This window comes from Scyliorhinus canicula, chromosome 19 (assembly GCF_902713615.1).
Source record: "Scyliorhinus canicula chromosome 19, sScyCan1.1, whole genome shotgun sequence".
Lineage (NCBI taxonomy): Eukaryota > Metazoa > Chordata > Chondrichthyes > Carcharhiniformes > Scyliorhinidae > Scyliorhinus > Scyliorhinus canicula.
In genome coordinates, this window is record NC_052164.1 from 37,190,009 (window position 1) to 37,203,766 (window position 13,758).

General features: G+C 48.5%; 1 protein-coding gene across 1 annotated transcript; it reads right to left on the minus strand.

The window, feature by feature from the left end:
* Positions 1-807: 807 nt before the first annotated feature.
* Positions 808-4,006, minus strand: LOC119954142 (frizzled-2). The gene has a single exon (XM_038779080.1). The coding sequence runs from the start codon at positions 3,612-3,614 to the stop codon at positions 1,920-1,922; it is 1,695 nt and encodes a 564-aa protein (XP_038635008.1). The 5' UTR covers positions 3,615-4,006; the 3' UTR covers positions 808-1,919.
* Between the last annotated feature and the right edge of the window lie 9,752 nt (positions 4,007-13,758).

Consider the following 13,758-nt stretch of genomic DNA (forward strand, 5'->3'; position numbering starts at 1 on the left):
CATGTGCACACCCAGTTCTATGTCTGGCATTTTGAGCTCAACGGGGGGGGGGGGGGGGGGGGGGGGATTCATGTGCACACCCAGTTCTATGTCTGGCATTTTGAGCTCAACAGGGGGGGGGGGGGGGGGGGGGGGGGGGGAAGAGGAGACAGAAAGAAGAGACTGCAGCAAAAATAACTGCTATCCAAATTGCCCCATAGCTTCTGTGATGCCTCAATGCATGGGGGGTGAGGGGGAAGTAGAGGTCAGGCTGATCAATTTCAGGAAACACAAAGAGACCCCCATGTTATGTAGTTTAATGTGGATAACAAATGCAAAAGTGCTCACACACTCTGGAAAGAGGAGAGGAAAAAACACTAGCACTTGGTGCTGGAATACTCACACAAGGCATGTTTAAAAATCAATGATTCAAAGAGTTTAAAAAAGCAGCAACTATTTTATCCCACAGGGGAAAAGAAAGAAAACATTTACAAATAAAAGGCACTTGTGTCTCCCCGATGACTTGGTGGAAAATCTTATTGAAACCTGAAGTGACAGTGATTAGTTTACAACCACTCGAATGTCCTTTTCTAAATAGTTTACAGCTATGGAATAGGAGAAAGGTGGAGAGGCTCCACACAAAATCATTATGCGGCAAGGAGGCTTGCTTTGGAGACCCCACCCCCCACCCAACAGTAGAGCTGACAACAAAAAAAAACTGCATTCAGTGGGTTGTGGGGGGGTGGGGGAGACATGAATCTTTTTACATGAGTTTACCCCACCAACAAAAAAAAACCTGCACTCCAAAAGTAAAGGACATGCAACTCCTGACTTTGTACAAAAAAAGTGGAATTTTATTTTTTGTTTAAAAAGGGGGCAAATTGTCAAATATAGGAACAATTCTATTGATCTATAAATATAAAGAATTGTGACCGAATACGAAGTCATGAACAAATCCAAGCTGAACACAACAGTTTAAAATAAAAGCACTTGGTGCTCACTGATTAAAACGGATACCTGCGCACAGTTTAAAAAACACTTGAGCATGTTATTGCAAACCCTTTAGAATCAGACAATCTCATGGTCTGGGACTGTTCAAAACATGCTTTTACACACACAAACACACAAAGAACAATTTGTGTCTCAACTTAAAAAGGTTCCTCGAGTGTAAAATTAGTAAGGAACCTCGGCATCATAAGCACAATATCTTGGAAAGATTGTTGCTGCAAGCTTCCCTGCAGTCATGGCAAGGAAAAATAAGTCATGTGCTCTTCATTAGATTCCGAGAGAGTGGACGAAAAAAATAAGTTTCACATATGTATCCATGGCTATCTGTGAATATGCAGTTAGCGCTGCGATTTCTACATCATCTCAGTCGGGAGGGGGGATGGGGGAAGAAATGCTTTTCGAGAATCGGATGAGGAGGTGGGAAGTCCATTGAGCCAACCATAAGTTTTGAAGTCGACACATAACTAGCACTGAAGGACTTTTTTAAAAAAAATCTCAAGTAGGATTTGTTTTAAATACAAATATATAATTAAAACTTTTTTTACAAATGCTATTTACAGGTTTTATTACACCTTGGAAAAAGTTATCCTAATGCAACAGTTAAGTAAAACCAATTTAAAAAAACATTTAAAAAGACAATTTAAAAAAACAAAAGAGAAGGAAAAGTCCCGTGTTAACTTCTGTCCTCTCCCTCACAGGGAAGTCTCCTCTCCCCCACGGTTGTCTCTTAATTCTCTCCCCCACACGGTTGTCTCTTAATTCTCTCCCCCACACCGTTGTCTCTTAATTCTCGCCCCCACACCGTTATCTCAACTCTCTCCCCCTCCCCCCCCCCCCCCCAAACACAGGTCGTCTCTCTTAACTCTGTCACATGCTTGTCTCTCAACTTTCCTGCTCTTCCCCTCACCCGGTTGTCTCTCAACTCTCCTCTCTCACACGGTCGTCTCGCCGTGTTTGCTGTTGGTCAGCCTGGTGTAGAACTTGCGCCACGAGTGCAAAGTCTTGCCCGACCAGATCCAGAAGCCGGACGTGATGCCCACGATGAGGGTCATGAGGTACTTGATCATGTACACCGTGAAGTCCGGGCTCATCCTGGGGTAGTAGTGCAGCGGGCAGGGGATGGCGTAGCTCTTGCAAGTCTGGCTCACCCAGCTCCTCTCCCACTGCTCGCGGAACGCCTGCTCGTAGAAGTAGCAGGCGATGACGATGGTGGCGGGCACGGTGTAGAGGACGCTGAAGACGCCGATCCGCACCATCAGCTTCTCCAGCTTCTCCGTCTTGGTGCCGTCGTGCTTCATGATGGTGCGGATGCGGAAGAGGGACACGAAGCCGGCCAGCAGGAAGGAGGTGCCGATGAAGAGGTAGACGAAGAGGGGCGCCAGCACGAAGCCCCGCAGCGGGTCCAGGCTGTTGAGGCCCACGAAGCAGACGCCGCTCAGCAGGTCGCCGTCGATCTGCCCCATGGCCAGGATGGTGATGGTCTTGACGGCGGGCACGGCCCAGGCGGCCAGGTGGAAGTACTGCGAGTTGGCCTCGATGGCCTCGTGGCCCCACTTCATGCCGGCGGCCAGGAACCAGGTGAGGGAGAGGATGACCCACCAGATGGAGCTGGCCATGCTGAAGAAGTAGAGCATCATGAAGAGGATGGTGCAGCCCTCCTTCTTGGTGCCCTGCACCACCGTGCGGTAGGCGTCGTCGGCGAAGCGCTCGTTGCACACCACGCGGTCCTCCAGCACGAAGCCGGCGATGTAGGCCACGGACACCATGGTGTAGCAGCCCGAGAGGAAGATGATGGGCCGCTCGGGGTAGCGGAAGCGCTGCATGTCCACCAGGTAGGTGGTGACGGTGAAGAGGGTGGAGGCGCAGCACAGGGCCGACCAGACCAGGATCCAGAGGCGCGCGAAGCGGGTCTCCTCGCGGCTGAAGAACATGAAGCCGTTGGCCTGCGCGGGCTCGCAGGGGGCGGCGCACTCGCGCTCGCCCAGGAAGCGGTAGTTGAGGTAGGCGGGCACGCGCAGCGCGCGCGGGCAGTGGAAGGGCCGCTCGGCCGGCGCGGGGTGGCCGCCGCCTGCCCGCGGCGTGCCGCCCGCCTCGGGCGCCAGGGCCACGGTGGGCACGCTGGTGGCCGGGCCCCCGGCGCCGCCCTCCTCCGAGTGGTTCTGCCCCACGCACAGCTGCTCGGTGCCGTGCACCGGGAAGTTCTCGCAGCGCAGCCGCTCCGGCCACTGGAAGCCGAACTTGTTCATCAGCGCCTCGCAGCCCTGGCGGGCCCGCTCGCAGATGGAGCGGCAGGGCGGGATGGCCTGCTCCAGCACCGTGCACACCGGCGCGTACATGGAGCACAGGAAGAACTTGAGCTCGGGCGAGCACTGCACCTTGACCAGCGGGTAGAACTGGTGCACCTCCAGCCCCGCGTCCTCCTGGTTGGTGTGCCCCAGCAGGTTGGGCATGATGGTCTGGTTGTAGGCGATGTCCGTGCACAGCGGGATGGAGATGGGCTGGCAGAAGCCGTGGTCCGGGATGGAGATCCCCCGCTCCCCCTGGAACTGCCCCCGCGCCCGCAGAAAGTTGCCGCCGAGCAGCCAGGGAGCCAGCAGCAGTCCGCCCAGGAACACCTTCAAACGCATCCTCCTCTGTGGCTTTCAGAGAGCAGTACACACCAACCTCGGGGAGGAAAAGTCCTTGCGAAAGATTGTCTCTGGGCAGCGGAGCAAGTCAATTAAATCTGCAACATTTGGTAGCTTTGCTGAAGAAACTCCTCCAGGAGAAAAGGGTGGGGGTGGGGGTGGGGGGGTGGAAGGAGGAAGAAACTTAAAAACTGGGGAGGGGAGGGGGAAAAAATAAAAAAAAAAGAGACTAACTAGCTCCCCGCTCCGCAGACCCAACTCACTCGCTGCACCCCCGTTAAACGACTGTCTGACTTTTTCTTTGTGCAACTAACATCATCTCAATTACACTGTTTCAAGGGACCCCCGCTCTCTCGGAGGCCGAGGGTGCTCCAGCGCTTATGGCAGAGGGAGGGAGGTGGGAAGTGAAGGAGGGGAGGGGGTGGGTGTGCGTTGGAGGGAGGGGGGGGGGGGGGGCGAGCCTTGAAACAGACCCTTCCATCCCACCCCCTCCTCCGAGGCAGCCAATCAGGTTAAAAACGACGACCAGCCCTCGGGGCAGGATTGGCCAACCGCAACATAATGATCTCAGTAATGAGATGCCAAACTACAGCAGCATCACTTAAAGCGGCAGCGTGCTGGAGAGAAGTACTGCTCACTCTGACAAGACAGCCCCGATCAGTGCCTTTTTTTTGCAGCAGGACAGCCAGTTCGCCCACTCCAAATGTTGGGCATCTCTTTTTTTTTAAATATCTATATAGGAATTACCCCGCCCATGCCTTAAAGTTTTCCAACTTTTGCAAGAGTGATTTCAACCCCAAATCGATGGCTTTTCAAAACTTTTATTGTGCGTGGAGGGGAGGGGGGCACGAATCTTTGGCACGCTCCCTCTTCTAACTTGCAAAAATAAAATGCAGCCTCAAGGAGGAGGACTCCGAAACACTCTCGTCCCTTTCTCCGCGGATGCTGCCAGAACCGACTGAGTTTTTCTGCCAACGTTTATTTTCACAAACAAAATTGCGTGGCCATTTCTCCGGGGTGGCGTGCACAGCGCGTCCGCAATTCGCACGCAGCAATCCCGCAGCACACACAGTATTGTGCCCCCCCGCCACCCCCCGGAAAGGACAGGGTGAGAACTGACGTGAACCTGGGCTTCAGAATTATGAAAGGGTCCAAACGGTTAAGTCGAAGACGAGATATTTCCACTTGAGGGGGAGTACAACAGGAGGGGCCATAAATAAATAGATCGTCACTCATAAATTCAATAAAGGAATTCAGAAGAAACGTCTTTATTCTGCGATTGTGAGACACACTACTAGATGGAGCGGTTGAGGCAGTAAACATGCATTCACTTCAAGTGAACATTGGGGAGAAGGGGGGCATGATAGGATAAGATGAATTAAAGTGGGAGGAAGCTCCTGTGGATCTTAGCTCTAGCATTAACCCATATGTGTTCCTGTGCCTTAACTATTGAAATTTGATTACGTTGAATGTCGCTTCATTCTGCATGAAGTAAATTATTTTGTATATTGATGTTATTGTTCCAAGTATTTCCAACATCAGTCAGTAATTTAAAAAAAAACGAACACGGTGATAGATTTTAGTCTGAAAAGCAAAATAATACATGGGAGCTTCCGTGCGTTACTGAGGATGCCTCAGACTCTGTTAAGCCCATAGGAATGTTTAGATACGGCTTCAAGCGCAGGAACTGCAACCTATAAATCTAGGCACATTACTTGTGTGCATCTGATTTATATCAAGCATATGCATGCTTTAAGGCCTGGAATTTCTGCACTAAGATATTTGATAGCAGTTCCAGATCAGCAGATTTCTTTGAATGCATTCAACGTTATCAGGACTAATTTGAAGTACAGTGGCCGTTTGATTGCACCGAGGTAGATTCTTCTGCGAGAGAGCACCGACTCAAATGAAGACAAGAAGACGCGCGCGAAGGCAGCACAGTTTGGTCCTGACAAATGAGGCAGTTCCTATTCCACTGTCATACCTTCATCAGAGTTTGACAGACTTTACATGCTTGAACCGGGTGTCTGCCGCACCGCGAAACTATAGTGGCCGAGCAGGAATAGCGCCACGGAAATTTCGGCCCCCGTTTAGCACTTTGGGCAGGACCGTTTGCCAGGATTCCACGGACAGATCCCACCTGAAACACGAATATGTCTTTCTTTTACAGACACTGTCTGGTCTTTTGTAACTTTCAGTCATTTTTATTTCAGTCTTTCAATGGTCTGGTTATTTCTTTCCTTTTTCTCATTGCTCCAAATAATTCAGATTGATTACTTTGCGAATCTTTTAGAAGTCTAATGGTTCCTGTAAGAAAGGGCAAAAGAAAAATTCCCCTTCTATTTCCACTTTTGACTAGAGATCTTGGCAGAAAGTTTTAAAATTCTCCTCTCCTCTTCCACATGTCCCAACCCTGCAACCACTGGGGATAAACATTGCTTCAAAGTTACAGGGCCTGGAGACCTTTCCTTGTTTAGATTTAAAATTATAGTTTATGATGCAATTTTTGTTCGCTTTCTTTTACTTCAGAATTGATAAATTTTTAATCTAAAACATCTTGTGAAAAAAGTTGCTTTTGGAGTTAATCCATATTCAACCGGCCAACTCAATCATTGCTTTCACAAAAGCTGCCTTCACAGTTATTCTAATCTACTCCCTTTAGAGATGGGCTCTTCTCAGTATGAATTTTTCGTCCATCGGTCACGAGATGTCAACAGGCCTGGAGGTGGGCGCAAAGGGCAGCATGGTGGCACAGTGCACTGCTACCTCTCTGCTGACCTGGATACAATTCCAGCCTTGGGTAACTGTGTGGAGTTTGCACTTTCTCCCCGTGTCTGCATTGGTTTCCTCCGGGTGCTCCGGTTTCCTCCCGAAGTCCAAAGATTTGCTAGTTAGGTGGATTGGTCATGCTAAATTGTCTCTTCGTACAGGTTAGGTTACGAGGATGGGATGAATGGGAGAGTGGACCTGGGTGCCCTTTTGGTGCATCGGTACAGACCTAATAGGCCGAATGGCCTCCTCCTGCACTGTAGAGATTCTATGAGTCATTCAGCCCACAGAGCATGTTCTGTCATTCACTTAGAACTAAGATGCAAGTTATCTATAATTTTGTTTTTGCCTTTTCAAAGCTTTAATAATTTTGCACGACAAAATAGATTGCCCCAATTCTCCCCCCCCCCCCCCCCCCCCCAATACCCTCAGCTCACTGAAGGAATCTTGTCCCAATTTCACAAAGGTACCTTTTGCTTCATTTCTCATACCTTACTTTAGTTGACAGAGGCATTTTTCACTTAAGCACTTTTGAGTTTAAAAATGCACCACCCAGTTCACAGAGATGCAGTCTCTTTCTGATACCTTTCTTACCACTGGTCTTGGCTCCAACTCTTCCCTGACATCGCCCTCAGGAGCTGAGCCTAAGTCCCATGCTGATTCAGTGAAACTGTTGTGAGATTTGGCATTCCTATCCACAGCTCATGGTTCCAAGTCAGTTCTTCAAACAAAGCAGCAGTATCTGGCAAAAGCTGGTCACAGGGGTATTTGGACTGGCAGTGAGAATTGTACCAGGGAATTGGAGCAGCCTTAATCTCATGGCCAAATCCTGAGGAAATCGCAAAGCAACAGTTGCACAGAGCACACAATTCAATTGTTGAATTACTACCATAAAGGTAGGTACACATATTTGCAACAGTGGATATTCTTGACTGCATTGCTACTTGTATTAAGTAACTGATCCAATTCAGTTTATCTATAGCTAGCAGAAGGTTTGGTAAATTCACTGAGTTTTTAAAAAATATTACTTCGTGAGATGTGGGCAAGACCAGCATTTCTTGCTCATCCCAAATTGCTCTTGAGAAGGTGATGGTGAGCTGCAGTCCACATAGAATCATGGAAGAACCATAGAATTTGCAGTGCAGAAGGAGGCCTTTCAGCCCATCGAGTCTGCACCCGGCCCTTACAAAGAGCACTGTCCTGAAGCCCACGTCTCTATCCTATCTCTGTAACCCCTATTTAAATATGTGGACACTAAGAGCAATTTAGCATGGACAATCCACCTAACCTGCACATCTTTGGACTGTGGGAGGAAACCGGAGCACCCGGAGGAAACCCACGCAGACAGGGGGAGAACGTGCAGACCTCGCACAGTGACCCACCCGGAAATCGAACCTGGGACTCCGGAGCTGTGAAGCAACTGTGCGAACCACTATTGTACTGTGCTGCCCTACATGGTGTAGGTACATCCACATTGCTCTTTGGACAAGAGTTCCAGGACTTTGACCCAGTGACAGTGATGGAATGAACACATAACGGCAGCATGGTAGCACAGTGGCTAGCACCGTTGCTTCACAGCTACAGGGTCCTAGGTTTGATTCCCGACTTGGGTCACTGTCTGCGTGGAGTCTGCACGTTCTCCCGTGTCTGCGTGGGTTTCCTCCGGGTGCTCCGGTTTCCTCCCACAGTCCAAAGATGTGTGGGTTAGGTGTATTGGCCATGCTAAATTAGCCTTTGTGTCCAAAAAGTTAAGTGGGGTTACTGGGTTGCGGGGATAGGGTGGAGATGTGGGCTTGAGTAGGGTGCTCTTTCCAAGAGCCGATGCAGATTCGATGGGCTGAATGGCCTCCTTTTGCACTGTAAAATTCTATGATAAACACACATTAGGAGCAGGGGTTGCCATTTAGTCCCTCGCGCCTGCTTCACTATTGAGTAAGATCATGGCTGATCTGATTGTGGCCTCAACTCCACATTTTATCTTTCCCCAATAACCTTTGACTCCCTTGTTTCCCAAGAATCTATCTGCCTCTGCCTTAAACATATTCATTGACCCTGCCTCCGCCGCTTTTTGGGAGGCGTATTCCAAAGATTCACAACCCTCCGAGAGAAAAAAAATGGGAGATCCCTTATTGTCAAACTGTGTCTCCTAGCTCTAATCTCTCCCACAAGGGGAAATATCCTTGCAGTACCCACACTGTCAAGCCCCCTCAGGATCTCATATGTTTCAATCTTCTAAACACCAAGGGATACATAATAATAATCTTTATTACTGTCACAAGTAGGCTTACATTAACACTGCAATGAAGTTACTGTGAAAATCCCCTAGTCACCAGCTCTGTCGTCTCTTCGGGTACACTGAGGGAGAATTCAGAATGTCCAATTCACCGAACAAGCACGTCCTTCGGGACTTATGGGAGGAAACCGGAGCACCCGGAGAAAACCCACGCAGATACGGGGAGAACATTCAGACTCCATACAGGCAGTGACCCAGCCGAGAATCAAACCCAGTTCCATGGCATTGTGAAACAACAGTGCTAACCACTGTGCTACCATGCCACACATACAGGGCCAACCTGTCCAATCTTTCCCCCTCATTCTGGGAATTATTTGAGAATGATACAGTTTCAATATAGGAACGATGATATAAGTATCAGATCAGGATGATGTGTGACCTGTTGGGGAACTAGGAGGTGGTGGTGTTCCCAGACACCTCCTACCCTGTCTGGGTGGTAGAGGTTGCGGGTTTGGAAGGGCTGTGGAAGAAGCATCGATGAGTTGCTGCAACGCCTCTTGTAGGTCAGGATATTTCAAAGTGTGCGTCTTGACCCGTGGGTGGGTCACGGGCAGGTGTCAGGAGGGTTGTAGAATGACCGGCAGTGGCATTTCTGCAGTGGTCCCAATTGCAGGAGAAGTGCCCAATGGCTGCTACCGGCATTTTTATTGAGAATGGTGGCAGCTGTCGCCTTTTAAATGAGAAGGAAATAAGGCTGTGTGCAATCTTCTGGCCATAAGCAGCAGCAGTGAGCAGGTCATGCTTCCTGCATGTGCACTTGATGTCAAGTGCCCTGTATGTATGTCATTTTGGTGCCAAATCATGGAGGGGAGCTTCTATCATTTTCTAGCTGCCGGCAAGCAAGGCAAGAGGACTGTGAAGATGAATCGTTTTCTTCAAAGGAAGGTAAAGCCAGAGACACAATTAGGCAGAGTATTTACTGGCCTCGATCTCACACCTGAATTTGCTGGAGAGAGCTGCTCATGAGTGTTCAGAACAGGACAGAGCAGTGCTATAATTAACTCTGTACAGAGCTCCGTGGCATCTGGTTAATAACCTATAAAGAAGAAACTCAACTCGAGAACAAAGCAGTATAAAATTGATTTCTTGAGGTATGGTTTTGTCAGTTGCGCCAATGGAAATAAGGATGCAAAGCCAATATGTGTTATATGCAGGGAAGCGGAAGCACTGGCAAATGAAAGGAAAAGTTTTAAGATTCTGAAAGCGAAATAGTGGACGAAAAATTCCTTTTGAGGGGAGACCCCAGAGTCAGTTATTAACTTACAGCTGACTCCAAATGAAAGAATTATGCTGCTGTACCGGATCTGTGACAGCACATTAAAAACACTCCAAAAGCCCATTAGGTTGTCAGAATTATGGATTCTGATTCTGCAATACCCTTTGTATTAAAGATAAGCGAACGTGGAACGTGTCACAATGTCGGCCGGCATGGGTCGCGAAGGTTGGCCAGTTGGCAAAATTGGATCCCAGGAAATTACGTTTGAAAAACACAATAGATTGGACAACCAGTTACCACTCTGTGTCAGCGGTGGTTAGAGTGAATATTTAAGGTGATGAATTGGGTGCCAATCAAGTGGGCTGCTTTGTCCTGAATGGTGCCGAGTTTTTGAGTGCGTTGGAGCTTCACTCATCCAGTCAATTGGAGAGTGTTCCAACATACTCCTGACTTGTAGATGCTGTACAGGCTTTAGGGAATCAGGAGGTGAGTTACTCTCCTCAGATTTCCCATGTCTGATCTCTTCTTGTCAGAGTATTTATATGCTTGGTCCAGTTAAATGTCTGGTCAATGGTAATCTCCACGATGTTATTGGTAGGGGAATTCAATTATGATAATAATACTAATCACTTATTGTCACAAGTATGCTTCAATGAAGTTATTGTGAAAAGCCCCTAGTCATGCCATTCAGCATTAAGGGTGAATGATTATGCGCTCTCATGTCAGTTATGGTCATAGTCTGACACTTGACTAGCCACTTATCAGCCCAAGCTTGAATGTTGTTCAGATCTTGCTGCTTGGGGGAATTAATAAACAGTATCTGTAGAGTTGCAAATTGTGCTGAACATTGTACAATCTTCAACGAACATCCCTTACGTCTAATCTTATGATGAGGAATGGTCATTGATGAAGCAGCGGAAGGTTGGGCCTACAACGTAAGCCCGATAAACTCCTCCAGCAATGTCCTGCAGCTGAGTTAATTGGGTTTCAATAACAGTAACCATTTTACTTTGCGTTAGGTATGACTCCAACCAGTGCAAAGTTTCACCATTGACTTCCATTTTGTCAGGGCACCTTGATATGCTGCCTTGATGTTAAGGGCACCCCTGGAATTCAGCTCTTTTGTCCATGTTTGGACCAAGGCTATAATGAAATATTTAAATGAGTGACACCTTGGGCGGAATTCTCCGATATCCGCCAGGTCAGAGAATCACTGGCGGGCCGCGCGAATCGTGCCACGCCGCCCCGATGCTGGGACGCGATTCTCTGCTCACTGGGGCCGGCGTGGTCAGCGCGGTGCCGGTCGGGGTATGCGGCGACTCTCCAGCCCGGGCCGGCGCTCCGATTCTCCGTTCCGGATGGGTCAAGCGGCCGTCACCAAAAAGCCGAGTCCCACCGGCACTGTTCTAACATCCTCTGAGCCGGCGAGACCTTGGCGTTGAAGGGTCAGAGGCAGCCTGTGGGGGGCGGGGGAGGGGGGTCCGACCCCGGGTGGGGGGGGGGTGGGTCCGTAGTGGCCTGGCCCGCAATCAGGACCCACCGATTGGCAGGCCAGCCTCTCTGTCGGGGGTGGGGGGGCCTCCTTTCCTCTGCGCCAGCTCCTGAAGCCCTGCGCCATTTGACGCCGGGGCCGGCGCGGGGAAGAAGGCCACTGCGCATGCGCTAGTTGGCACCAGCCCAACTGCAGATGCACGGATCCCGCGGCGCCGAGTTCACGCTGGGATCGGCAGCTGGAGCGGCGTGTGCCGCCATGCTAGCCCCCTGTGGGCCGCAGAATGGGGTCCCGGAACGGGCGCCGACGCCGGAGTAAAACACTCCTGTTTTTATGCCGGCGTCGGCACTTAGCAGCCCAATGGGAGAATCCCGCCCCTTATTCCTCATTTATACTATAGTATTATTTCAATATGTAGTATTGCAAATGTTCTATTCCTTTACAATACAGGGAGATCTGCGTGTCCTGATACATAGAGTCCCTATAGTGCAGAAGTATGCCATTCAGCCCATTAAGTCTGCACCAACCCTCTGAAAGAGCACCCAACTTAGGCCCACTCCCCCGTAATCTCACCTCACCTTTGGACACTGAGGGCAATTTATCATGGCCAATCCAACTAACCTGCACTTCTTTGGACTGTGGGAGGAAACGGGAGCCCAGAGGAAACCCACACAGATACGGAGAGAATGTGCAAACTCCACACAGACAGTTAGCCAACGTAGGAATCAAACCCGGGTCCTTGGTGCTGTGAGGCAGCACTGCTAACCACTGCCATTGGGCCGTCCTCATGAATCACAAAAAGCTGGTATGAAGGCATAGCATGTGACTAGGAGCGCAAATGGAATGTCTCCTTTATTATAAGAAGAATTATGTATGAAAATAGGGAGATTTTGCTACCCCAGCAAAAAGGATAAATTCCTAATACCTGGGAGTGCCCTAGCATTCTCTAATATATTGTCCAACTAGCTATTATCTACTTGTGAACTTGCTCAATGAATGTTGGCAGGCTATTTAATTACTGAGGATTCCCCGTGAATTAGATGGTCCAGCAATCCATGTCAGTTCAATTTCTTAATTTATTTCAGCCAGTTCCCTGACTAGAGCAATAACAACCCTGTCTCTACTCAATTAAGTTAGCATATCGAACATAGACGGAAGCTGACAAATTTACAAAACGTAACTTGAACATCAAAAGTGTCTTCTTAAAGTAGAAGGTAATTTTTCCTACTTATTACTGTGTCTTCGGATGTAGATCTGTTAGCTATTAAAGTTACTGAAGCTTTCAATTTCTTTTCATCAATAAAACATTGTAACTCAAACTGCTCCAGCCCTACCTTGCCCCCTTCCTGCTACACTGCTTCCTGCTACTGAATCCATAAAATGGATAAAAGAAAAATCCGGTTACACTGGCCTCACTAAAGTAATTACAAAACAATATTTTTAAGGTGGATGTGTGGGTCACGCTTCTAATGCATTCTGCCACAAGGTGAAAACTTCACATGTGAAATCCAGAGACTAGACCAACTAGTCAGAGATCCACATGGTATATACACAAAACTACCCCAATAGAGTGGCTTCACGTTTTGCTCATGCTGCACAGTTCCTCATAGTAACACTATACTTTTGGGATAGGATTTCAGCAGATGTCAGTGCAGCACCAGTCACAAAATATTGTACAATTGTGGTCTTACACTGTGCTGACAGCAGAGTCATAACAGTATGAAAGCTACATCTGGAGGGGTTTGTTTTATGTAACACTATGATACCCATCAGAAATTGGATTCAACTCAGGTCAGAGTGAACTGGACAGAATGTGATGCCCCAATGTTTCGACAGAGAGGTTCCCTTGAGGGAGATCATTCCCAAAAGGTATGAAAGTATCAGGCCATATCACTTTTTGGTTTTTTGCTGGAAGCTTCCAGGAGGTTTGCATCAGGTGTTAATACTTGCCTGAAGCTCTTGCTTTCAAAGGCTGGACAAACCCATTGGGAATAGACTGGCATTTATAGACCATAGTGCAAGTCCACACCATTTAACAGGGAACCAATTGCAGTGTCGGTGGTGCAAGTTCAAAACAAACTTAAATTTACAGTTTACAATACAAGGTGGAATTGAGGCACAGTTTCATTAAATGGCTAAGTTGAAGCGAGGAGTCATCGCGAAGTAAAGTATTTGTACAATTCAAATGAATGGGTTAGAATGACCTTTTTTTAAAACATATCTTCACAGCCACACGTTGTTCTTTACTCTATTGGGAATAGTGGGGGACAGGGTGGAAGGATTCCTAAGCTGCTTATCAGTCAGTTGAACCGCGTTATGAACGCTTCTTCCGTGGCCAACAAGTCCTGGCGTTGGTCTCAAACTGGAGCTTTTG